General features: G+C 44.8%; 1 protein-coding gene across 3 annotated transcripts in view; it reads left to right on the top strand.

Annotated features, from left to right (window-relative positions):
* The window catches only part of LOC144152401 (uncharacterized), a 49,260-nt gene extending 25,931 nt beyond the window's left edge, over nt 1-23,329 (top strand). For 2 of the 3 annotated variants that reach the window (XM_077683670.1, XM_077683669.1), the window contains 12 exons: nt 60-167; nt 938-1,864; nt 4,356-4,682; nt 9,530-9,618; nt 10,502-10,562; nt 10,646-10,726; nt 11,818-11,893; nt 12,198-12,262; nt 12,362-12,466; nt 13,411-13,541; nt 15,164-15,351; nt 16,086-23,329. In XM_077683670.1, the coding sequence (XP_077539796.1) occupies nt 60-167; nt 938-1,864; nt 4,356-4,682; nt 9,530-9,618; nt 10,502-10,562; nt 10,646-10,726; nt 11,818-11,893; nt 12,198-12,262; nt 12,362-12,466; nt 13,411-13,541; nt 15,164-15,351; nt 16,086-16,195 (2,268 nt within the window). In that variant the 3' untranslated portion in view covers nt 16,196-23,329. The remainder of the gene's footprint in view (nt 1-59; nt 168-937; nt 1,865-4,355; nt 4,683-9,529; nt 9,619-10,501; nt 10,563-10,645; nt 10,727-11,817; nt 11,894-12,197; nt 12,263-12,361; nt 12,467-13,410; nt 13,542-15,163; nt 15,352-16,085) is intronic. The other variant, XM_077683671.1, reaches the window with a different exon arrangement.
* Nucleotides 23,330-27,631: the final 4,302 nt, after the last annotated feature.

Raw genomic sequence — 27,631 nt, 5'->3', positions numbered from 1 at the left:
CTGGCTATCTGAGGACACTTGCGGCGTAGTGGGCTGTTTCACCTAGGTGCTGTTTGCAGGAGATTATCAGCGAGAAGGAGAAGCAGTGGGCTGAGGAGAGGGAGAAACTGGCACTGAGGATCAACGAGAGGGACGTTCACTCCTTGACCGCTCGAACTACCAGCGAGGTGTGTGTGGGCTTCGAGTGCTGGGGATTCCCAGTGCAGCAGATTCTCGATAGAGCATTGAAGCTGGCGGCCCTCAAGGTGTCGCACTATCCACTCTCTTGCTCGAGGACGCACCTTGTACATTCCATCATTGTTCCCACTGTCTTGTCTCGAATTACCCGTAGTTCTATTTTACTGATGCATGGTGTTGAGTAAATTTCACTCCTCCGTGTTGCTGTGTGGCGTATATGTGTTGTCTGTGTATTTTATTAGTGACTAAAAGTGTGTTAAGCATGGCTGTAACGGCATGCGTGCAAACTGAGTTATGAAGGCTACCTTTGCTATGGCTGTGCAAAGGCACTGTACACAAATGTTCCACCTTTAGACCAAACTGGAATGTCGGTGCGCTGGTATTTAGCAGTAGTCACTGTAAAATGCGAAATTGCAGCAGTGTTGGGGAACAACGAAAATGTGGAGAATCGAGTTCACCATGCTAGTTCTTACTGGCATTTTTAATTACTGTCACCATGGAATATTGAAAATCCATTCCCCAGAAAGCAAGTAAAAATGCTTTCGAAAACAATATCTCACATGTTTTTTATCCTGGGCTTATTGTAACCTTCACTTCAAATACATATTCATTGCACTAGTACTAATGTTCATGGAAAGTTACATATGATTGTAACTTTTAACTGCACATTAGGTACAAAACTGTAACTTATTGCCAAAACAAGGCATGCACGCATATTCATCTGCTTTTCTACTGCTAACACACAAATCTGCCATTCCAGTTCGCTGTCATTCAAGAGAAGCTGGGAGCCCTGTACGATGTCTTGACATCGCTCAACCAAAAGGCCGACTCGGCCCACAACATCGAGCGAGCTGAAGAAGGCATCTCGAAGTTGCTAAATCTCTCCACGTCTGCGCTTAGAGACCTGCAGAAGCTCTCCGAGAGTGCTGAACACGCCTCCCTCCTCCTCCACAGCATCGATGGCAACCTTCAGAAGGGCCATGTCTCATTAAATACTGACAGAAATGAAAATGGGCTGCTTAATGACCATGACGAAGACAACAACCTCCGTGCTTCCGCTGCAAGCTTTGGTGGGATCAATGAAACACTTGGTCGCCTTGAAGCCAACCAGCAAGTGCTGACAAACACCCTGGAGAAGATACAGGGGGTACTCACGAAGCTGAGTGGCTCTGCCGGTTCCGAGCCTCACGCTTCACTGTCGAACGGAGGCGTCGCCGCTGTTACACCCTCCGACCTATCGGACATCAAGGAAGGTGTCGGCCGCGTCTTGGATCGGCTTGACTTCTATGCAGATGAGATCAGGAAGGCATCGCGGTCGGAAGTGGCGAGTGCGACGCAGAAGGTCGTCGAGGCATTCGGCGAGTACCACTCGGCGACAAAGCAGGAAATGCTGAACTTGCTGAACAAAATTTCGTCCCAGCAGAGCGCTCTGGCTGCGAATGCAAGCCGTTCGGCTGTCGGCTGTGAGGAGCAGGATGCTCTCAATGCCACCGCACTCTCCGACGGCTTTGCCGAGATCCGACTGAACCAGAGCACAGCGCTGAGGGAACTGCAGAGCCTGAAGGATGAGCTGATACAGATGGACACGAGTGGAATGTTTGCGCGGTTGGAGTCCTGCCACGAGAAGGGTGTCGAGCAGGTCTCGAGGATTGTGGAGCCAGTCTCAACTGAGCTGAAGTCTATGCAGGTAAGTTAGCCTTGCACGTTTTTTCTTAGGAAATACTTTTGTGTTATTTTGTTGTTTCATGCTTGTCACAAGCCTGTGTCTTATTGTATTTGTGTTGACGCAGTATTGGTACAGAAGGCGACACCCTAAGTAGTGACTCTTATTGGGGAATGTGTTATGCTGTGTTGGCTTAACCAGGGAGGGGGAGGGAACGGGAAAAACAGACCACAGCATCTCCAGACAGCATGTCTCCTTGGTGAAAGCTAGGAGCAGTTTCAAGATAGTACTGTGACAGTTTGGTGGGCCTGATATAGGTCAGATCTATGTCTCATAGGAGAATGCCTGAGTCATCTGGGGGCGACATTCCCGGCATGCAGCATGGGCCCGACAGCCCCCAACAGCTTTACGTTGAATCAGTCGGAATTGTAATTGTTGTTACGTAGGGATGTCCAAAATGACATTTAGACAAGTTTAATTGCAGGCCGGCTCGGCAAAACAGCGCGACGATGTCCAAAAGGCCGGTCAAGTGTGTTTAAAAGGACGGGGAAAACACAATCACATCATCGAGGTAACATAAGAATGTGGACCACTTGAATACACGGAGCAGAGTCCAGCATGCGTTCAAAGGCTGCTGGAGCATGGTGCAACCCGAATGGCACTGTTGTATAATGGCAGCTAATAGTATGACGTATACCAGCGCACTAGTGATAGGTGGCTCGCATTAAAATTGTAATCTGTACTCCATCTCACATGCTGGTTGCAGCACGGTAAAAGCTATGAAGTGTGCAGCACCACATGTAATGCTGTCACTGCACATCCTTTTCCTTGATTCCGTCGCTAAAATTTTATTGTTGTGCATATTGGGGTAACTTAAAACCCACCAGAATACGAGAAGAAGATTAGAATGCTGGTGGACGAAAAGCAGAGAGGGGAATATTGCCTAGGATAGCTACCACCTGTAACAGGAAAAAAAAAAGTATTTTGTGCCTAATAAGCTTTTTGTGCCTGCTCTAAGCAGCGCTAGTATTAAACCAAGAGTGTAAAACATACGTATATAAGTCCTTTTTCGTATGATGACACGTCATCACCCCATTACACAGGGGAAACCGGTAGCGATCATCATCATCATCACCTTATTTTTGGTTGCCCTAACTCTTTCGTGACCGCGGAAAAATGGCCGATTTTGAGTGCTTTGAGAAAACATTTTTTTTCCTCTTGAGCTACTGGACACAGTTAGCATTGCAATGCATGTACTTGTAGCTTATAGATTTCTCTTTCAAACACATAACAGCAGTTTTGTGAAAGATGTAATTATTAACAGAAAAAGGTGTGCAAAAAAGTATACACAAAACACAAATAGGCGATTTTACTGAACCTAAAAATTATTTTAGGAAATCTAGGATATACGAAATGTTCCTACATTGCTAAGCTAGGATTGAATATATACATCAACGCTGTACAGCAAGTTCTGGATCTTTGCAAGCCCACCATCCTAACGGCCCTGACAGTTGTGCCACTCCACGAAGCCACTTGAGAGTCATTCGGTCTATCTAAAATATGCATCCAAGCATGCTTGTTTGTGTTCTTTAACTAAATTCTTATCACTGCAGTGGTAAAAAACAAGAAAAAAAAAATTACGCTCTTGAGAAGCAGCGTGCGTCGCTCCACAGCACTAATTTTACACGAGCGCCAGGCTATCTTGAAGGTGACAACGCGATACAGCATGATGTATTTGGCAAAATATCTCCCGCCGCACGTTGTCCAGACCTTACATGCGAAAGTAATACCGCAGTCAGATATTAGGCACGTTTCATTTATAAATACAGCGCGAAGTCAAAAACGAACCTTCCCTGGCAGCACCTGTTGAAGTCTGAGGCTGTTGAATGGGAGAGTCTTCATCAGAACTAAAATGTGAAGAATCCACATCGTTGCTCGAGTCATCACTGCTGCTGGGGTAAAAAAAATTAGTAGCAGAAGTTGCCGAAGCCCCTGAAATTGCTGTCCACTCGTGTAAGAGCGTGCAGTGAAACAGGACGCCATTTTCGCCTAACTCGCTGCTACCTTGGGTTCAAATTTCACTCGCAACACCTTCTACCCACGCGAAATGTAAACAAACAGCAACGAAACTGAAAAAAGGGTTTCCAATGAACATGCCAGTTGGTGTCAGCTGCCCGAATAGCGCCGTTTTTACTTTTTGCGGAAGGTTTGAAAATCATAATTCACCTGTGAACAGCCTGTGGCGTGGTCATGAAAGAGTCAAGTTCTTCAGCTTTAGTACTGCAATTTGGTTTTTTACTTTCTGTCTAGGGAGAATAAGTGCCTTGAGTGTCACTTTTTTCCCCTAAAGAGAACGTGCAACGAGAGCACTACATATGGTGCTGTGCAGGGACACTGCCGCTGCACATTTTGTAGCTTTCGCTGTACTGCAACCAACGTGCGAGATGGAGTATACATACTGGTTTATGCGACACCGCCATGTACCAAGTTGGTAACCTTGTCCACCCAAACGCAGGCCACCATGCAGCAGCAGCACGAGGACTTGCTCGGTCGGATTGGGGAGGGCAGCGGGGCAGTTCCGCTTCCCCCGCCGGACCAGTGGCAGGACGTGCTCCAACGGCTGGAGTGCATGCTGGAGCAGACGGCCTCCCTGCGGCGGAAGGACAGCGCGGGCTGCCTGCGGCGCCTCTCGGCCGACCTCGGCCACACCTCACCCGGCACTGACCTCACGGCCGTGCTCAACAACCTGGCCTCCACGCTCACCGACCTCAAGAGGGAGGTGCGGCGCCGAGGGAGTGTCCGCAGCGAGGCTCCGGCCGACCGAGCAAGTGCCGACCGTCAGGTGGGTTGTGTGGTGACACCAGAGCTATTAACTCTTTCGCTACCACGCCTATCAAAATCGATCAATTTGATCGATACTTTTGGGAGCGCCTTTTCATAGCGTTCCAGGTGTTTCTCGAACAAGTAAAGCTGTTCGGAGTTAGATCAGAAAATGGCCTTTCAAAATCAGTTTTGTTTTTATTTTTGCTGTGGAAACGGGATTTTTGACACGCTTTTGAATCACCTGTGTGTGGAAAAGGGGCGTGGTCATCGCGCGTCAATGCTACCAACGAAGAATGCGTGCAACTCGTAATTACGCTGCACCAGCGCTTGTTTTTTGCTATCAGGGCGTGAATGAGGAACTAGCAAACGATTTTCAATCGTCAGGTTCGCGCTCTGACAGTAATAATCCCAGAAATCGGCTGAAAATGTCAGGCAGTGCCTGGTTGCAAAGCTACTTTGATTTTAGGCAGTTTTATTGCCTTTGCGCACGTTGTTCTAAGTACTGTGGTAGTTCTACTTACCCCAGGGCCATTCGCAAACAGTTTACAACAGTTTCGGTTTCGTTTCTGCATCGCGAAATTCATATTTAGCGCTACTACGCAGTTACCCAACTTCAAGGCTACCTGCCATGGCGCCTGGAGCGTCCGCGACTGATCCTCGAACAAAGCACGGCCATCCTGATTTCCCCCACCCTAACCCGGTTTCTGCAATAAGAACTTCAGATGCAAGTCAAAAGATCACACCCAGTCGCCAGATATCTGTTCCGCCGAGGACAACGCTTCCAACCGGCCTTACACTGCCAGCTGTTCGACTTCCAGTTTCGTTTCCATGCGAGGGTATATCCGGTTGTCTAATGTTGCTGCTTAGTTGAACTGTCTATTCGGACGGAGTCTCAAATAAGTTTTTGTACTGTTTCATTTGAAAAATGTTAGGTGGCGGTGCAATAGAGGAGGCTGGTTGTGCTGATCTTTTTTATCGCGTAACTGCTACTCGGCCAAAGATCGCAGGGGACGATTCTAGCTCATCGTGCCTCATTTTTGCGAGCAAGGCTACAATTGCGAGTAAGAAGATGATAATAAAGCTCAACTTTATGTTTTGAGAGATAACTGACCGTGAACGACAACAAGCATCAGCCACGGCGTTCCGTTTTCAACTTCATGCATGTTTTTTTCTGCATCGCGTGCTAGTCCGAAATATTGTGCTCGCTGTAAATGAAAAGTCAGCCATTGACATGATGTTTTTACGTTATGTGGGGGCAAATTGTTGCCTCTGATAATGACAAATGGCCAGGTTTATTCCAGGAAACCACCCGAAATTGCACATTTTGAATTGGAGGTTGGGCTTCACCGCATGACACGAGCACCGTGCATGCTAACATTTTTTTGTTATACCCGACAAACTGTTCCGCGGAAGTCGACATTTTTTCTAGGGCGTGTTTTTGAAATGTTTCCCTACAAAATGTATATTCTAATTTTTTTCTACTACCGGTGGTTTGATAAACACAACTCCTTTTTTATAATTTTTTTCAACAACATGACAAAAATTTTGATTTTGATATTTTTTTTCACAACTATGATATATAAAAACCTTTAAAAAACCGGTGTTATTGGAAAGCCCATTAAATATTCTGCATTTTTTGTTCCTGCAATTAGTGCCTAACCAATTTTTTAGCAGGAAAAAAAATGTTTTCTTGGACCCCCAAAAATTAGTCAATTTTCCGGCGGTAGCGAAAGAGTTAAGAGCGAAGCTGTTTAGCAAATCGTAATTTTTCATGTCTGCAGTTAAAAATACGAATAAATTGCTGAGTGCACGCACGTGAGCGCGGGCCTTCGGCGACCGCCCGGCAGTTAAAAAAACCAAGAATATGCCGAGCACTCGTCTGTGCGTGACTAGCAATGACCGCCCAGTATCCCCAGTACATGTCTGCAAGCCAAGCATACCCACTTGGGAGATTGGCCAAGATTGGCAAAAAAAAAAAAAAAAAATCTACCATTCGTCGTAATCATGGCAACACTTGCTCGCAGCGGGAAAGACAGGTCATAGTGTACGCCCCTCAGAGGTGATCTCCCATGATTATCACTTCCAAAAAAATGAAGGAAGCTGACACAGCAGCAATGATGGAGTAAAGGTCGTTGCAGCAGCAGCGAAGAAGCAAATCGGCTGCGATTGTGGACTCAAACAGTCATGAAGGTTGCATACAGCTTTGCTACCTTCAAGTCTTACGCATTAGTGTGAGCTTCCTTCATGATTTTTTTTTCACTCGCACTGGTGTAAACAATGCAGTGTTTCTTCATTTTTTTTTTTCGTTTTTTTTTTAACTCTTTCGCTACCGCGCCTATCAAAATCGATCAATTTGATCAATACTTTGGGAGCGCCTTTTCATAGCGTTCCAGGCGTTGCTCAAACAATTAAAGCTGTTCGGAGTGAGATCAAAAAATGGCCTTTCAAAATCAGTTTTTTTTTTTTTTGTGTGCAACGGAAACGTGATTTTTGACACGCTTTTGAATCACCTGGGTATGGAAAAGGGGCATGGTCATCGCGCGTTACTGCTACCAATGAAGAATGCATGCCACTCGTAATTACTCTGCACCATTAATTGTTTTTTTGCTATCAGGGCGTGAATGGTGAACCAGCAAACGATTTTCAATCGTCAGGTTCGCACTCTGACAGTAATAATCCCAGAAATCGGCTGAAAATGTCAAGCAGTGCCTGGTTGCAAAGCTACTTTATGATCTTAGGCAGTTTTATTGCCTTTGCGCACGTTGTTCTAAGTTCTGTGGTAGTTCTACTTACCCCAAGACCATTCGTGAACAGTTTACAACAGTTTCGGTTTCGTTTCTGCATCGCGAAATTCATATTTAGCGCTACTACGCAGTTACCCAACTTCAAGGCTACCTGCCATAGTGCCTGGAGCGTCCGCAACTGATTCTCAAACAAAGCACGCCGCTCCTGATTTCCCCCCACCCTAACCCGATTTGTGCGATAAGAACTTCAGATGCAAGTCAAAAGATCACACCCAGTCGCCAGATATCTGTTCCGCCGAGGACAGCGCTTCAAACCGGCCTTACACTGCCAGCTGTTCGCCTTCCAGTTTCGTTTCCATGCGAGGGTATATCCGTGTGTCTAATGTTGCTGCTTAGTTGAACTGCCTATTCGGACGGAGTCTCCGATAAGTTTTTGTACTGTTTCATTTGAAAACTGTTAGGTGGCGCTGCAATAGAGAAGACTCGTTGTGCTGATCTTTTTCATCGCGCAACTGCTACTCGGCCAAAGATCGCAGGGCACGATTCTAGCGCATCGTATCTGATTTCTGCGAGCAAGGATACAATTTCGAGTAAGAAGATGATAATAAAGCTCAGCTTTATGTTTTCAGAGATAACTGACCGTGAACGTCAACAAGCATCAACCACAGCGTTCCGTTTTCAACTTCCTGCATGGTTTTTTCCGCATCGCGTGCTTGTCCCAAATATTGTGCTCGCTGTAAATGCAAAGTCAGTCATCGACAAGATGTTTGTACGTTATGTGGGGGCAAATTGGTGCCTTTGATAATGTCAAACCGCCAGATTTATTCCAGGGAACCACCCAAAATTGCACATTTTGAATTGGAGGTTGGGCTTCACCGCATGACACGAGCACCGTGTGTGGTAACATTTTTTTTTATATCTGACAAACTGTTCCGCACAAGTCGACATTTTTTCTAGGGTGCGTTTTTGAAACGTTTCCCTACAAAATGTATATTCTAATTATTTTCTACTACCGGTGGTTTGATATACACAACTCCTTTTTTGTCATTTTTTTCGACTTGACAAAGATTTTGATTTTGATTTTTTTTCACAACTACAATATATAAAAACATTTAAAAAACTGGTGTTATTGGAAAGGCCGCGAAATTATCTGCATTTTGTGCTCCTGTAATTAGTGCCTAACCAATTTTTTTTAGCAAGAAATAAATGTTTTCTTGGACCCCTAAAAACTGGTCAATTTTTCGGCGGTAGCGAAAGAGTTCGGGCTAAATTATAGCTCCAGTAGTCCTCTGCGCTGGTCTGCACTGTTTCACGTAAAAAAGATGTCTCTGTCGGAAGCCCTTCTCAAGTGCCTGTGGAAGAACTCAGAAGTCAGCGTTTACCAGGGGGTTCATGTCCCTAATTGAGATAGGTAGCGGTCTTACGACCTCGTTACTCATTTTGCTCCTCCTCACTGGTGTGGGGAAACGGGATTACAGGCTGCAGTTTCTAGTGGGGAACAACATCCCGTTCCTTAGTTAATGGCACCACCAGGAGTGGAATCGGTGTCCAATTTGCCACATTATTGAGGAGCAAGATTTTGTGTGTGGTTTTCTCTTTGTGAAGTAGGCTTTTGACCCGCTCTTTACTAGCGTGCAGAGTAGGATCTGCATCTTTTCGCCACTGCATCTTTTCACCAAGGCATGTTATTGTTCCTGTACTGACTGAGCACCTGATTAAAAGAAGTGTGATGGTGAAAACATGTTTAGCCTTTAAGTATGTGTGTGTGTGTATATATATATATATATATATATATATATATATATATATATATATATATATATATATATATATATTCATATAAGAGAAAAGGTACCTGGCTATGAGGTTTGTTGTACGATAGATAAGTCAAACTGAAAAACATAACATTTATTCTAACGTTTCGATCTTTGAAAAAGTCCGGTCCCCGGTCGAAACGTTTGAATAAAGAATAAATGTGATGTTTGTCAGTTTGACTTCTCTATCGTATATATATATATATACTCGAATTTGATTTGAGTTGAACTATTACTCTTCGCACACTCTCCTGGTTGCAATAAATATTTGTGTGTACAACGAGCTTTGTTTGATCTTTGGTCGGCAGATGCATGCCGAGGAGCCGACTTCCAAGCACACCATCCTCGGAAGGCAGTCGTCACTCGAAGATGCAAAGCTTGAGAAAGAAAAGTACAGGTGAGGCTAAGGAATTAATGCTCAAGGACCGGGTTCTGTGTTTCTCTTTACAGTTGACTAAGCAGCGTAGGATTAGTGGAAGTTGTCCTGAGTAGGATTAGCTGCTGTCAGTAGTTGGGGAAGCATCAAAGCAGGTATAAAATGCGGGGAAACTTAGACATCAGCAAGCGTTGGTGGGAGTAGAGGAGCTTAATGTCCAAAATGTGACAGGGGCACAACGTTATAAGTTGGACAACAAAACATGGGTAGAAGTTGTATGCTTACTACCCATCCATAAGCTGTCATCTGGGCCATTTGCATGCACAAGCACATAATAGTATGTACACTGACTGTGCTTGGGAAGCAGTGAGGCTGCTCAGAAATAGTGCCGTGCATGCCGGAAGTGCTAGTGAATGTAGTGAAAGCCTAGCGTGAAAGGAACTCGGGGCCATCGGAAGAGGAGAGGGAGGAGGAGGATGAAAAAACATTTATTGGAGCCAATAACAATGAATTATAATCATTAACGGAATAGTTGGGTGGTGAGGGGAGCTGAAACAAGCACAGTAAGTAAATTGTTGCAAGGCCCAGCGACAGGCACTAGAAAAACAAGACGCAACTTCTTTTTCATGGCATGTTCAAAGCAAGCGTGTAGCCGAATGAACTCGTCGCTGTCAGTCTAACCATGAACCAAAAAAAAAAAAAAAAAAACATCTTCATAAAAATTAAAAGCAAAATATAAAATTTTGAAAATTATTTCCCCATTGGCTTCTCAACTGGCTGCGGTTGTTTCATGAAACTTTCCACAATTGCTGGAGCAATTTTATGCAGTGTCTGGTGGGCCTTTTTTGGGAGGGGGGCATCTGCTTGTCGAAGCATTGCGCTCTTAAGACCTGTCTCCATGCAGGACCAAGAGAGCCCTGCTGAAGTACAAGTCTGAGCTGAAAGGCATCAGGGAAAAGTTAAAGGTGAGCCAAACACGGCATTGCGAGAACTTGGATCCACTGTTGAGGAGCTCACTAACAAGGTGTGTTGCTTTGGTTTATCTCAGAATCTGAACCACACTTACGACCGGGACGGTTTTACGAACCATCACCCGATGGAGCACCAGGTGGCTGACCTCCAGAGGAAGGTAAGTGCTGCACAGGTTGCTGCGGCTGTGCTCCCTGGCAAGCACCAGCGTTCATTGGTTTGTTTTGTTTTGGTTTGGTTTTATTTAATCTCTTCTCTCATACAAACTGTATACAGTGGAATCTCGATTATACGATTCTGGGTGATATGAATTTCAGGATGATACGAATTTCTGTCAAGTCCCGGCTAAATTGCATTGTTTGCAATGGGAAAAATTCGTCTGTTACGAACGGAATTGCGTGACGATGTGCATGAATCGTGTGCAAAAATGTGCCATGCGGTTCACACTCGAATGTTGTGGCGTTCATTGAGCTTGCGCACCATGAGTGAGGAAACAAGTGCGAAGTTTTATGCGCCCCAGAAGGGACTGCTTGGCGACATGGAGGTTAAAAAAATGCAGAAAGACATGAATTTGTTCATTCGAAAGTAACAAAACAAATAAACGAAAACTTTTTTTAGTGCTAAATTTTTTGGTCTGTGCTGGTTTTCATACGAATTACGGATGATACGAATATTTTTCACGGTTCCGCGAGATTTGTGTCATCGAGATTTTACTGTATATCAGTATTCACACAAAATGAGGTCCCAGAGTAAAGCTGTAAGGGGGACCTCCTGTTAATAACGGACAAGGCAGTTGAAGTAAATGTCAGTTGAGCAACACATCCTGACTAAACTCATAAGGAAACTAGTAAATAAAATGAGAAACATACAGGGTAATCAACAGAAGCAGCAGAAAAACAAATCAGTTTTTACACCTTTTTCGGGAATCGGAAGTGTTTTAAGCGGCGATAGAGGGAATGTTCAGTATGGCATGATTCAATATCTGCAGGTAATGTGTTTCAAAATGAAATGGATGCAACGAGGGTTGTTTGCTTTCAGTAATTTGTAAACACGTTTAGAAGCACTAGTCAGGTACGTTGTTTGCGAAGCCCAATGGGATAAGTATTTGAAGATACAGAAAAGCTGGTGGCAGCAATGTCGAAAGTTATGGGCACGAAAAATAGGGTAGAAGAATGACTTCCTTCAAGTCTGCCGCTGTCTTTGTATCGCTTCAGCATTCCATACGAACAGTATCACTTTTTGCCGTTCCAGATTGATGTGCTGTCTCTGAAGGTTGACTCCGACCGCCATTACCGGACAGACCTGGAGATTAGTGACCTCAAAACAGGTCAGGAGCTCTTGTGGCAGGACCTTCTTTTAATTGCTGGCCTGTGGCATCTGTTGATTGTTGTCGTTTTTACTAGCACATCATTTGTCGCTTTTGCAAGAGTGTGGTGGGGTGAGATTAAAAAAAAAAAAAGGTGACAGATTGCAAAGCAACACTGCCTGTTTGCAGCAAGGAGTGAAACACTGGTAACATTTCACGCGAATGGGAATCAGCCCAGTTTGACGAATAGTGAAGAGACACACTGTGTAGATGCTCACGGGACAACAGTGAGAAAAGTACACATCATCACTTTCTGTTTTTGCAGAGATGCAACAAATCAGGCAGCAGCTGGCGAGGCAAGAGCTTCTCCGGTCTACCCTGGGCTTTACCGTGAGTCCCCAGAATCTGCTTACCTTTGTAAAGGGATGTACAGGAAGCATTTTGGTTGCATTTACGGAGTTTGTCTTCTTATTTTCTACCTGCCAGCAGGCGAATCACGAACAATTTGAGCCCGAAGAAACACATCCCAAACGGCCAGAGCACAATGGGCGGCAACACGACTGCACCTTTGAGAGGTACAGGAGTGACCTGACGGTACGTCAACTGATCTCTATTCTTCTCAAGGGGAGGAAGATGTCCTCAGTGCAGCCTTAAATAGAGACGCTCCTTTATAGCGAAAAAAATAAATGACAGCCTCTCAATCCGAATCTCCCTTGGAGGTTTCATCTTATCACCGTTGCCTAGTTTCACTCTCAAAAGCCAGCTCTGAAGTCCTCGCTAGAGTCTTGGATTGTGCCATTCTAATTTGCTACCCTTTAAGATGCATGGCACATTTTTTTACAGTTCGTTTATTTATTTATTTATTTATTTTTAAGATCTAACCAGTGGTTACATCTAGATTAAGTGCTGTTGCCTGGTTTTGCATGCTGCAATTTATTTTTGTCTGTTTTATGCTAGTATTTTCGTGTCCCAGAAGATCACACACTTCAATCCTGAAGGCTAGTTTTCTTTCTTTTTTTTTATGTAAAACGTCAGCAGTAAAGTATTTTTTCTTTGGTAACTTAAATTGCCCGTAGCCAAGGCCAGGGGTGTAGCCAGAGTGGGGGTTTGAGGGTTTGAACCCCCTCCATCATTTTTTTAGGCAACTTGTAAGCGAGGCGTAGTGTTCCTTTCACAAAAATCCTCCCTTCGATAACCCATAACCGCTCTGAAAAAAATTTCTGGCTTTAGACCTGGTAAAAGCTTTACAGCTGTTTTGAAAGCTCGGGTTTCTGCTAGTACAAGCTCCCATCTACAAGAGAAATTGCCATTGCGTTGAGATTTTGCAGTATGTTGAAGATCCCCAGATGGTCGAAATTAATCTGGAGCTAGGCTCTCCACCACAATGTCCTCATAGCCAAAGTGTCGCTTCAGCACGTTAAGCTAGTTTGCTAGTAGTAGCAAACAGCGGCCGTACACATTAAGGGTGATTTTTATCTGTCTCAACTCTTATTATTTCCGTGTGTTTTTCTCAACATTTCTTCCATTCATAATTGCAGGCAGAGATCAGCAATCTGCAAAGGAATCTCAGCTCTGAGCCGGACATTCACTACAGCTGGTTGTCTGCACAGAAAGATACTCCAGAGGAAACTAGAAAAACAGATGTATCTTCTAATAAGAGCTTCCCCAGGTAATTTTCATTCTATTCATTGCTTCACAGCATTCTGATGCTCCTGTAAAAACTAAAAGATGAAGTGCATATCAGTGAAAGCATCATGGCACTCAAATAATTTAGCTAGGAACTCCATTGAAGTAAGTTACAAAGTGAGGCCTTGGTATGACATCTTCGACATCTTTTCGCACGGGAATAACTTGGCAGCGTTTTAAAACTTGTGCTGAAGGAAAAGCTTGACTAGCAAGCTGCTGCACGGGTAACGCGTACCCCCTGTCTCGTCATTAACAGCTTCCTCCATTGTACGTCGCAAGCAGTTGTCCTGATTAAGCTTTCGTTATGATCCATGAAAGTGACTTGAAATGAAGTTCTCTAGCTGGCTTCAACAATTGCTTAAAAGTTTCAGTCTCTTGGACATTATTTATTTTCTTAGAAGTTTTTCCTTAGATTCTCTGTCTGGTGTAAAGGTGAAGGAGAAGAAGGAAGCCCTTTTTTTTCTTTTAAGAGTTATGCAAATGTGGTGAGGAGAGGGGGGCCGGCGCATCGAGACTTGTATTCGTTTAGAGCAGGGCACAGCAGAAACCCGCATTGCTCAATGTTCCTGCTCTAGCTGCCAAGAGAATGTGGCCATTGTCATCTCATTTGTTGTATTAATGAGCATGGTAACCATTTTGCTGAAGCACTTCAGCATTACTTGAACCGTTCTTCCTGTGTAGTAGAAGCACTTAACTTGAAATGTTCCTGTGAGAAAACGAGTGACCTGAGTTGCTGACATTTATTTCAATTTTTAATTTTGCATCGCCGGTCTACGGTGAGTTCTGTTTATGCATGGCACTGTAACAAGAGTTGTGCAGAGGTGGCGTAATGGTTCTTGCCTTGAGCGGTTCCTTTAAATTCTTCGTTTGTTCTTTAAGACGTCCACGTACCGGGAGAGGGGTCATTCTGTGATCATTCAGTAAGTGTAGAGATGGGGAGTTCCTACAGGTGTCGCATCCCTATTCCTAATTATATGGACTTGTTAGGCGCAGTTTTGCGTCACATCTTGAAAAGTTGTTATTCCACCGTGGCAATTTCTTGATTAATGTAAAGTTGTCGTCATGGCCTATTTCCTTACTGAATTAGTCTTTTATTTACACTAGTGTCGACTGTACAGCAAAGTTATGACAAAAATCAAAGATTATTAGTGTCCAACAACTAGACCTGCTCATTCTGAATTTATTGGTCAGTGATGTCTCTATGGACAGATGACAGCTTTTAATGCCACCAAATAGGGTCGCTTATGGCCCCTTTTATTGACTGGTCCGGAGGCAATTTTGAGCTGTTCTTGAGCAGTCTGAAACTTCTCCCGCCGTAGAAATTATAAGGGCAAATAAAATACGGAGCTGCTTTGGCGCAGTTCTTAGTAGTCCAAAGTGACAAAAAAAGACCCCTTTGGGTAGCAGTCAGCCGTGCTGCTGCTGCTTTTCTGTGCCCTTAGTTACTTTGCACCAGCTCATTTGAAACCATCAGTCACGCTACTGCACTCCTTATGCAAAACAAGGTAGGAGCACTAAGTGGCAGCTGCTCATCGTAGCCCTCAATGATGACCTTTGACCTGCTCATTTTGAAACGATTGACCTTCATGACTGACCCTCCTGCAGGCGGAAGCTGCCCAGTCAGAGCCAATCGACGCCGCACCGAGTGCCGCTGTTCCCGGACCACCTTCCCAGCTGGCCCCTGAGTCCCGTGAAGCCCGCCGCCCCTCCCCCTGTGCCCACTCAGAGTGCCAGCACTCGGCAGCGCGTCCAGGCCATGCTCGATGAGTCCTTCTCCCGGCACATGACTGCTCGTGAGCTGCCAGTCTCTTCTTGCGTGAAGGAACAGCTTTTCTTTTGAAAATATTTCTTGGGTGACTTTAACCCGAAATTTTTGGTCTGTCTGTCTGTACCTCGATTCAGCCACCCGAACAAAAGATAAAATAATTCTAAAACAGGAAGTTTAAATAGGCAAAACTTTTCCGAACCGTCAAATTTGGAAACATGCGTTATACTTATCGACATTGTTGAACAAAGGGAAAACATTAGGCATATTTGAGGCAGAGCATTACCAATACATAAGTGGCACTTGGCAGTGTTCTTTTAATTGAAAAGAGATGTGCGCTTCATATTTGTGATGGTAAATAAAAAGTTAACGCTTTGAAAACAATGTTTTGATCCAAAAATATCAGCTTGCACCCGAGCCCAGCCCTCGTGGTGGCATTCCAAGTAAAGCAGTGACAAAAGGTTCCAATAGTTGGCGTGCTAGTAGTGGAACCTCATAAAATTGAATTGACTTGAGCGTACCTCCATCGTGTTTATCGTAAGAGGAGCGAGATGGGAGAGGAAGGGTGCGAGGGGTGGGCAGTGGAGAGCAGAGAGTTATTTACAAGGCAGCGGGGGCAGGAGACTCTTGTCTTTCGATGACAGCCATGAAATGAGCAGATAGGTGGCCGACTTTTTGATACTGCAATGTTTCAGGGTATTAAATATGTATATCAGTGTATACTTACACGCCCCCCCCCCCCCCCATCGTGGTTGTTTGCAGGAACCGCTTTTGTGACAACGCCCAACATTGAAGCTGACGGCATGGACGCACAGCTGAAGAAGTCGTTGGCTGAGCTCACGAACTCACTTGAGAAGACCTACCTGGTGTGACGTGCGCACATGAGCGGTCTTGTTTGCTAGTCCCGGGGACTCTCACACTGGGCATTCGTGTGTACCATAGCCATAGCCGTAGCCATAGCATTCACAGAGGCCATATCTTAGTGCACTACTGGATCAGCTGTAGCAGGTCGAGGGCTGGCCTTCTTCAGATGTGGCATGGACCAGAACAGATCTCGACGGCACCGCAGTTCCTGTCACCGGTAGGTGGCGGCACTGATGCAGACTCGATCCCAATGCAACTCGCAGTACTCGCTGGCTTCACTTTCATTTAAAACCAGAGAATTATTTTTTTTTCGCGACAGTCATTGCACGTGACCTGATCAGGAATGCCCAGCTGGCTTAAGATTGGACTCTGTCCATTTCATACGTGCAACTTACAGGTGAAGCCTCGGTACATTGTCTGTATTTGAGCAGGTGATTGGTTGTAGTTCCACGAACTGTTACATCAAGCCTGTCCCGGTTAAAAACTGATTGATGATTGCCAAATAGTTCCACGAGTTAAAGCGCAGAGCATGCCATTGCCTAGATTGGATTTCGTTTTGAAATATTCTTCACTTCATAGTCCCTGCTTGCCATATGGCTTGAAACTTATCTTTGCCATGCCCTCTTTGGCAGCTGGTACTGTTATGGCCGATTTCACATGTTGTTTTGAATATGTGTTCAACACATGGGACATCTATTGCATGAGGATGAGTGACATGCGGTTGCTTAAAGGCTGCTACCATTACTGGGCTCCTACTCGTCGAATACCTGTGGCCTGTTCCCCACATAGGGGAGGAGAATCGATTGGTCCCTTCTATTTGTCATTTTGGACTGTTCACAACTGCTTTAGAACAGCTCTATTTCTTTTCTTTTTCTCTTTTTTTGTCTTATATAGAATTTTAATGCAAAAGCAGTTTTAGACTGTCCAGGAACTCTTCAGAACTGTTCTGGACAGTCAGATAAAAGATACCCAATATCATACTCCGTACTGCCACTCTCTGCAACTTTCATCATATCACAGTTACGTTGGTTATGACTGAAATAAGGCTTATCCCATGGTAACCCACAAATAGCTCTGCTGGTAATCCACCTTCACAGAGTGGAATGGCCGTGGCCCATTAAAACAGCTTACAAATTGAACTAGTCCAATCAACCAATCTCAATCATTCACAGCTTGAGGGGACGGTGAATAGTGTGGTCATTTTAGATCCTTGTTTCTCCACTCACGTGGCCAGAACCCGACCTACTACATCTGATGTAGTGTGCACTGCAGCCATATCTTGTGCATCACTGCTCAAAGCTGCACGAATCAAATGTGGAAGCAGTCACTGCTGTGCCTTGTTTATTACCGTAATTGCACTTATCTCATTCTGCTGCTAATATCCCCCCACCCTTGCTGCTGCATTAAGCATTCTACAGTTTTATTACAGGCAGCTTTGTTGTCTCATTTCATCAAGGAAGAGAAATCACAGTCTGTGCACATTTTGAGAGTGGCTCGTTTTTACTCAGAGCTGAGCTGAGATCAGTGAATAACTTGGAGCATTGCCCTTTTGAGAGCAGCTTTGTGCCTGTGTTGTGGTGCAGCTAGAACATTTGTGCTCGTTTGGTTTGTTATATTCTACACCTTTTGTTTTAGCTTTTGTTGTGCTATTGCCTTGCACTGTGTGACAAGACTGTTTATTTTGTTGTGCACTTTTTTTGTGTGTGTGTGTACACGAGAGTTTTTTCTATCAGTGGCCTCGGATAAGGACGGAGTGCTTGTTGACTTGTTTCATCAAGTACTTTATGTGAGTGGTATAAGTTGAACGTACTTGGTACGTTCCCGGTTGCTGTATTTCCCTGTCAGTAATGTGGCCAAAACTCATTCCCATCTTTGGCTCCGTGGGGAAATGGTATATATTCGAATCGTTGTTTTTGTCCTCTCCTGTGCTTTGTAAGTGGCGTTTAAGAAACGTCGAATAGAACATATCATTTTGAGAATGATGCTGACTAGAGCACAGAAGTCGGCAAGCGAACGTGAACTCACATTGTCTGCACGTGCCCGGAGTTTGAAACGGGGCGTTTCGTGGTGGAACTTTTGGCAGTTCATTTGGTGGCTTTTTTATTACGCTAATTTACAGTTTTACAGTGTTAGAGACATTGATGCTGAGCACTGTGCTTTTGCTCTGTGCGCATACCAGTGTGTACAAACATTGTTTCAAGCATGCACAAATTTGTGGCACGCTTCAGGGCAAACAGGAAATATTGGTTTTTGTTCTTGAGCACCACCTAAACTGCGTGCCACCAGGTGTTGTGAGCATACTGCCATCGATGTGCCTTTTAACGTGAGCCTCTGAATCTCATCTACACTAATCAAGCAGAAAATATAAGGGCGGTTCAGTTTTTGTAAAACCTGGTGAAGTGAATTAGCATGATGTGCCCTGTGGAAACGATGCCAATGTTCTGTTTTAAGCACTGGGTGGTTACCCTAAGCAAGCAGTTGCACTTTCCTGCTCAGGTTTTTGCTTAAATTTCCCGCGACATAATTTTTTTTCATTTGTACTGTATGTGCGAACAGGGTTAGTTTTGTTGAAGGAGTGGTAATCTTTTACTTGTCGTTTTGTCACTGAATATAGTTCAGATGTTGTGGCTATGTATCATCCATCAGTGGTTGTACACCTTGTGGCCAAAGTCATTAGCTGATTGGAGTCAAAATAGCATTTCTATATTTCTATAAAAAGAAGAAAGAAAAATCTGCTTTCGTGCTGCACCAAAACGCTGTTAAATGGTTGGATGGTAAAAGAGTTAACTGGTAAATTGTGCAAAAATCAGGCACCTCTCTGTCTAATGACGACGATGATTAAACACGAAGCTTTCTTGTGACAGACCATCGTCGTCTTTACATGGTGGAGTGCAGGGCTTTTCTGTCTAGTTTTGCACGTCCATGCACCCCTCTCCAAATCCAAACTGCTTCGACCATGTCGAAATGGAGCAATCGGATAAACGTCGGCTTAGTAACATGAGGGATCTTTGTTTGATTCCGGCCACAGGAAGAGTTTTTTTTCCTTCACTTCACCCGTTTTCGCGTTACAGGTGCCATCACTAAAAACACTAAAGCTTCTTTTTAAAAGCCGTTATCGGCATTGTATGTAGCACTGAAGTCGCACCTAAATTCCCATTGGCTGTGAAGACGAGTACGTGCCAACAATACCGGCATATCCGTCACATTATCCCCAGAGCCTTTGTTCACTTGAATTAGTGCTTTTTTTGCACCCACGACTGATAAGAAGAGCTCGGGTGTTCTCGTAGTTTAGTTCACTGGAAGACTTCTTTTTCATTTGGCTCTTTATTGCATTCTATGACCCTTTAAAATGTTGCGAGTTGAGGCTGCAGTGTTTTAGTATGTATATGTAGTTTCAAGAACCTGAAACTAGCACTTAATAGTAGTAGTATATTCTAGATATTCTTGGAACACTCACAGACACATGATTATGTCAGCTTCATATAAAACTCATCCTTAACAGCTCTTTTGGAGAATTGTGAGCTGCCTTGCTCACTGTGAGGGTGCCACAATCAAAGAGTGGCTAGGCTTATCTAGGGTTCCCCAACTACCTGTATGGAACTTGGAAAATTCAGAACCAGGTACTAGCTATGGCCTATTTCTTCATGAGGACTGTTGCAATTAGTTTAGCCATGCGAATTAGAAATGCATAGCTTACTAATGTGCAGGAAAGGGCAAATTGCTCTTGTCACCATCCACATGCTCTGTGAAGGCATCTTATGGTTAATTGCAGCTTGTAAAGAGCAAACTGTAACTTATGAATCCAACATTTTCCGTGTACCACTATGTGACTCATTTTCGGCTCTTTTTTAAAATTTATCTTTGTATGCTTAGGGCACCTCTTGCACATTTTTTTAAAATTGTTGACGCACAAATGGCACTTCGTTTTTGTTTGTTCGTTGTTATTCCAGTGCTGCAAATCTGCAATTTATGTCAGTGCGTGTTTACCTACATCTTTATGTGTACGTGTGTGTGTGTGTGTGAGTGGGTTTAGAAGCACCTGAACAAGTGCGTAAATATCTTGCATTGTACGTCGTTGCGGTAGCCTTGAGGACTTTTTTCAGAGTTTAAAAATGGCAGCAATTATAGCTACACCGGCAGCCCAGTCACGTCACTTGTTGCCTGCCCGAGAGTCCTTTAGCTTTGATGCGGCACGGATGTTGGCAGTTTTTAATTGCCAGTTGGCGTAGTTATGAAGTTTGGTGTTGTTAATGATTGCATGCTATCTGTACATAATTAGTTCCAGGAATGAAATCTCATTTGCTGCTAGTAGTGCCAGGGTTGTGAGAAATTAATTTTAGGAATATGTCAGCTTTTATTAGCGAGCTTTATTCAGGCACTAATTTGTTTGTTTGGGTGCTGTAGTGAAAATTTTTGGCATGGACACTTTTTTTTTTTTCATGTGTTGTGGCAGCATTGCAAATTTAGGCCTTTGATGCTGTGTGAGAGTTTCGCAGAACCATGATGAAACCTTCCTGGATGTTCAAAGCCCCTGCAAGGTAAACTATAGGCAATGCTAAAATCTTTTGCCTTCAGGCAGTGCCTACAAAGCTTGAGCACTCTCTAAGCACTTTTAACAGCACCTCTCAGCACCTATCTAGTCTATATGAATTACCGTATTTACTTCTTTTGTAAACAAGAGCACTTCTACCACAGGCAACAAATTTTTGTGCTGACTTTTTGTGTGTGACACTCGATGCCTCTTATTGTGAGACAGAAGGTTTTTATTATTTGGGGTTTTGAAGTGTCCAAAGTGCAGCTCACACTTGTATTTCACTGCACTTGAGATTTTTTTTTTTTTTTGTCACCTTGCCTTACATTTCTGCATTTAGTATAGACTCCTGTAGTTATTCTCCTGACCACCTAAAATTTGCAATGCAGGCTTTCGTGCAATTATCAAACTGGTAGCAATTAGCGCAAAATTCCATTTCTTACATGTTTTGCAGGGTCATTTTCTTCCACATACCATTGGTGTTGTTGCATCCTTTGTGTATCCCTCCCGGTTTGTATGCTGTGATTTTTGTTGACACTGCTGCAGTGTCCACTTGCAGGATATTGCAACAACGATTTTAAGTAAGTTTTCTGAATGATTTGGTACATTTTCAAGGCTTGAAACTTCTCTTTAACGGATGTTTAGTGTGAGTCGAAAATGCTTGGTGCATGAGAAAATGATTGAACCATTGTTGCTACCCTGTTGGCCTCCTTTTGGTTCAAAAGGGCGGGAAAAGCTCTGTTTGAAGCAACGAAAAGGGAGCCCAGCAGGTTAAACAACTCGGTTTGTGCTTACATTAATTGTGAACAGCAGCACTGATGTTTGAGGGAAAATAATGCTGTGACAATATAAAAATGTTTGTACAAGCCCGCTTAGGTAATGGTGACAAGGCTGGCGCTTTTGTTTATGTTGTGTGCTGTTGGGAGGTTGTTAACTAGAATTTGATTCGCCATTTGCTATGCAATATGTCTGCCAAAATGGCAGGTCTTTACAAATCACCGGTGGGACTACAGCTAGTTTTTGTGGCTGCAAACAGTGGTTTTGAGCTAATTGCTGTTGCATGGTTACAAACTCGGATTGTAGACAAAGAGGGCGGCAACTCGAAAAGCGGGGCAGATATTTGATTTCTCATTCTTGCATCCCATTTGTGTACTCTTTTATTTATCGGTTTGTTTCTGCAGTTCAGGCTGAAACAAAAATATATTATCCATCATTATCTTGGTGGTTGAAATTATGTGGCATCTATGGGGCTGTTACTCCAAGTCTTATCTTTGAAGGAGCACAACAAAATATGTGTGCCTTAATGTGTGATAATCCTGGCAGCCTAGAAGCAGTGCACAATCCATTGGACACCTTGTGCCTTTTTCTCCATAGTTGAATGCCTTGTATTATGGAGTATGCTTTTAAACTGTTGCATGCCTCTTGAAGCATTTTTTTCTTCAGAAGGAGAAAAAAAAATGTTTCGTGGGCACTACAAGGATGTTGAGTGAGGAATCAGGGAAGACAAAAGGCATCTGCATTCATGCTGGTATGCTTGCTAAAATGACTCCCTGAAGGGTGTAATTATGTGGACTCCTTTTTTCTTCCCTGACTCCCCAAAGGGTTAATATTAGACTCCCCTGAAGGGTGTAATTATGTGGACTCTTTTTTTCTTCCCTGACTCCCTAAAGGGTTAATATTAGACTCCAAAGTTTTTCTCTCTAACTCCTCAAAGGGTGCAACGTTGTGCCAGTGAGTCTTTTTTTCTTTTTTTCTTTGGGCAGAAGAACATTCTTGTCGGCTTCATGACTGCTTGCCATTGCAACTTAAGGGAGGATCTGCATAACCCTCTGAAGGCACAGGACGCTCTACTGTTACCGCAAAAGTACTTGGTCGGTTTCGCATCTCTTGACTTTTCATGTCAGTTGTGTTATCTGTGTACTTTTGTGCTAAATAGTGTCCGCAGAATGCTTTGTCAAATAGATATTAGCATACGAATGCATCCATGTGTTGCTTGCACAGTATCCATCACTAGTAAACACAGGACCACAAACGCTTGGCGCAGTGTTACACCATCATCAAGGAATTTTGCAATCTTTGGGAACTGTATTGGCTGTCATCTTAAAAGCTGGTCTTTGAGGACCGAAAAAGCATTATTTGCCTTACCTTATGTGGCTGTTATTTACATCTGGTCTTCGAGTGACTTTTAGCTACCGGAGGTTCTGCCCAATTGTACAAAGCTTTGCCAGCATAGGCTACTGATGTCTCCAATTGAAGAAATGACTCCTTTAAGTGTGTACCTGCTTGACTTAAGCCAGTGAAATTCCTGTTAATTTGTTACTACAAGTCTTGTACCGTTGTGCTGTAAAGCAATCATGTTATACTTTAGGCTTATTTGTGTGCTTTTTTGTGGAGCAGCTACTCAAGCCAATACAGAAAGTGTGGTGCGACTGTTGGAATGGCCATTTTAAGTTTTGGCTGCTGTTATACACCCCCCCTTTTTTTTTTCAGGCTGGATGCTTGTAAGAAATTTTTGTAGCATATAGGTTTACTTAGCATGCAGTCACTCTGAATATTTCAAGAAAAGACACCACTTTTTTTTTTTGGTAATAAAACACTTCATTGAGAACAACCATCTTGTACTGACCTTTCAATTTCATAGACATGAATCTATAGTTTTAAATGGATCAGTACAATAGCATTGACCCTGGCTTTATACGAAGGATTGCCTGGTTTGAACAACAAGCATGCAGATCTAGAAACTACCAGGATGGAGCTATGGCCTTCGCACTGTTTTCTCATATTCCTTGCTCATATCACAGATACAAACATGTCTGACTAGCTGGCAGCTAGGAAAGCTGCTGAAAATTAGAGGTTTGTAGACTTGAGGATTGCAATTCCAAAGAACGTTTTTTTACAGGGATGCGGCAGGCCTGTTTGAGGGCTGCACTGCATTTATGTGGTTGGTCAGGGTTTCTGTAGTTTGAAAAATACTGCTTGGTGGATTCGGTGGTCTGAATTATTTGGGTGAGGTTATTTGAATTTTTAACTCGGTAAGGGTGGAAATGGAGGTAGCCTCCATGGTTGGTGCAGAGGTGGGCTGAATATTCTGGGGGAGAATGCTTTGCATTTCCTTGTTGATGAGGGCAGAGACAGCTTTCATGCTTGGTGTGGGAATGGGAGGAGTTAGTGAGTTAGGTGGCAGTTGGGTATGGTGGGCAGCTGTTGTTAGTGTGTGGGAATATCTCGATAGGGCTGTTGGTTATAAGTAGGGCTCTGGGTTTCTGGAGTTTATTTATTTGCGAAATTTCGGTGTTTTGCATAGTCTATAGCCTGTAAATATCCAATTCTCTGAAATTCGGATTGCATTCTGCTCTATTTTACATAATAAAAATTATAAGTGAAAGGCTATCTACACACAAACACCTCAGCCACACACAAATCGCATGCTTTCTGTGCTCGATGTTCATTGTCTTGCGAAAACTCATCTAAAAATAACCAAAGCTGTTTCACAAAGGACTACCGCAAAGCTTTTGAAAAAAAGACATGTCCCTTCAAAAGTTGCCAAGCTTTGCTCGCGAATACTTTCAAAACAGTACCTGCGCAAAAATGTGAAAAAAGCGTGCCGATCCCTTCGTTAAGTGTGTTATAGGCATGGTATACGTGATACTGTTGACCTATGGTAAAGTTTATATGAGCCAAACCGACTGATGTATAAATGACCGCTTTCGAGAACATGCCGTTCGGATAAAGAGCGGGCCGCTGCCACTTTTTGGGGGCGAAGCCCCTTCGGTGTCACCTGTCGTCATCATCTCGTGTAGTTTCCGTACTGATAAAACACCAAGACACTCGTTTTCAAACGCCTTGCACTATGATGTACCTCGTACTACAAGAAAAGTGTGTGATGGATAAAACTGGTTCAAAGTAAACTAACATGATTTGAAGATGTGTGGAACGCTCTGTCTGCTTCAGCAATCGTCAAGCAGAAGCTGCTTGTAGACGGGCTATAATTTGTTTTACACTCGGGTACCCATTGGCTTGATGCTAATCAAGTCGGGTGGTCGGTTGAAGCAATAAAAAGCATACTTATTTGGTGCCAAAGCCTTGTTGATCACTGAGGACGAGCCCCCAGGGTGAGGCGCAGGCATTGCACTGCACTCGTGTTGACCCCTGCCACTACCCCGAACTGCGGAGATGGGGCATGCAAGTTGCTTAAATCAGGTTCAATGCAAGAGAAGGCGCCACCGCCTCAGCAAGCGCGCAATTGCTCCGCCCTCCTGCTCCAAATCAGCACGTACCATGTGGCAAGAGAGAGACTTAAAAATGTTTGAATCGGCCATGCATTTCCCTGACGTCCTGCCTCGGGAAACTTTTCGAACACCTGGTCCAACAACGTTTATCTACGTACTTAGAAGATCACAATCTGTATCCGTTAACCATGTTTGGGTTTCGACAGCATCTCTCTACGCAAGACGTACTAATTCAGCTCAAGGAACAGGTCGTAGATCATTTGAGCAGAGTACACTCCTAGGGCCGTCTTAACACTTGACGTCAAGGGAGCGTTTGATAACGTCACGCACCAAGCCATTTTGGCAAACCTCAGCATGACCAATTGCAGCATGAAGACACTTCGTAAAAGTTTTTCTCCGAAACCAGACCACAATACTGCGACTTGGGCCCCTCGATCCCCATCTTCCACACTCCGCCCAAGGGCACCCCCCCCCCCCCCCCAAGGTTCCGTTATTTCGCCATTGTTATTTAATATTGCCATCCTTCACTTTCCGAGTCGCCTACAAGCTATCCCCGGCCTCCAGCATGCTCTACGCAAACGATTTGACCATTTGGACAACGCAGGGCTCCAGCGGTGCACAACAAGACGCTCTCCAACAAGCGATCGACACAACTGTCGACTATCTCTCGCCCAGAGGTTTGACATGCGAACCTAACAAATCGGCTCTCTTAGTCCTTCGCGCCCGCATGCGAGGTCGGCCTGCTGTGGCTACTAGTCCGCAAGTTACCATCCAGGGCTCTCCCATTCTCAAAGTCCCCACTCTCCGTATATTGGGTGGGCCTATCCACTACGATGGTTACGGCGCCATCCTCCTGCCGCAGCTACAGAAAACGGTCACACAGCTCACTCACCTAATATGACGAATAAGGGGATCCACTCACGGCCTCAAAGAACAAGACACCTGCCGCCTGGTCCAAGCACTGCTGGTCAGCCGCATAACCTACGGAACTCATTTTGTCAACCTAAAACCACAGGAAGCCGACAAGCTGGATGCTCTAATCCGGAAAACGTACAAAGCTGCCCTTGGACTCCCAACTTGAGCGTCTGCTTCACCTCGGCCTGCACAACACGCTCAGTGAACTACTAGAAGCACAGTGGACGTCCCACCTCCATCGCCTCGCCCTCACTCCCTCAGGTAGACGCGTTCTCCAAAACATTGGCCAGCCCACCCCCTCCCCTCAACTTCAACGCATTCCCCTGTCCATTCGTCAATGCCTGAAGGTTAGTCTAGTACCTAAACACATGCACTCATCCTTCAGTTGAGGACTTCGCGAAGCCCGGGTGAAGATGCTCGATAAACGGTACGGCGCCGACTCCCAAACACGATATACGAATATTGCTATAACTCCCGACCACACGCGCACCACCCTAGTTACTGTGGGTTCGAACGGACATCTGGTCGCAGCCGTCACCTATCGAAATCTGCCGGTCACCTCAGCTGAAGCGCTTGCCATCGCCCATGCAACTACCACACACCAGCATCAACCATACTTGACCATCATTACGGACTCCCAAGCCTGTCGACTGTATCAAGCTGGCCTTGCACCACCCCAGGCCCTCCCTGTGCTCTAACACCTTCCCGGGACATTGAAATTTCGATCGTCTGGATCCCAGGTAATGCTGGCCTTGCAGGGAATGAGGCGGCTCATGCCGCAGCCCGCGATCTCCTTACCCGGGCACTTCCAACCGCAAGGATCGACAGACACCCCCGGGCGCCTAATCTCTGACCATCAAGTCCTAACTCCGCTGGACTCTGCCTACAGCTCCCTCCTCATGCACTACACACACCAGAAGAACATACCCTCCTCCACACCACAGTCTCTCCAACCACTAAGCTCACGTATATCGGCGTCTACAAACAGAAACCTTCTACAACCACTATCCTCTCCCACACAACTGCCCACAATGTGACACCCCTCTCACAACCTACCACCTTGTGTATTCATGTCCCCACCCCCCCCACCACATTCACTCCCCCTCCCTTCAGCAGTGGGAGTCTGCGCTGACCAGTTCGGCGCCGGAGCATCAAATCGCCCTTGTGCAACGAGCCCTGGATTCGGCGCAGGCTCGTGGCCTCCTGGACGTAGGAGGCTGTCCTGTCCACGTCCTTTTCCAGCTCCCTTGGCTGCTCAATAAAAATGTTTTACCACCACCACATTTGCACACTGCATGCTTCACCCCTCCCCAGGTTTCACGTTAGTGGAGATGGCCTGGGATATGTTAGATGCGACGCATCTCTTTAACTCGCCTTGTCCCTCCGGCGTCCATCCGTAGTCCGCATCCCTCCCCCATTCTCCTCGCCACGCCAGCTGCGCGGTAACTCCGCTCTCACCGCAGCGCCATGCGCTGCTCTCTCTCATTCCCCTCACCGTTAACACGCGGTACATATAAACGCGATATCTGCGCCGCTCCGCTCAGTCGCTCCACCGCCGCCGCTCCGATGACATCCGATGACCACCGATGATTTGAATGGAGACTAACAGGTCTGCTACCGCGATGGTCGGCGCAACCGTTACAAGCACCGCCCAGATGCGTCGCATCACCCCATGGTTTCCCCCCGCGGAAAGATGTGGTCAATTTTTTTATTGGTATTTTATTTACAAGTTGGGGCCAGTTAGGACCTTTGCTGTGTACATGCCGGTT

This window comes from Haemaphysalis longicornis, unplaced genomic scaffold, assembly GCF_048455015.1.
Source record: "Haemaphysalis longicornis isolate Haplotype H1 unplaced genomic scaffold, Haemaphysalis longicornis Haplotype H1 scaffold_9, whole genome shotgun sequence".
Taxonomy (NCBI): Eukaryota; Metazoa; Arthropoda; class Arachnida; order Ixodida; family Ixodidae; genus Haemaphysalis; species Haemaphysalis longicornis.
This window is presented reverse-complemented; position numbering and strand designations above follow the sequence as displayed.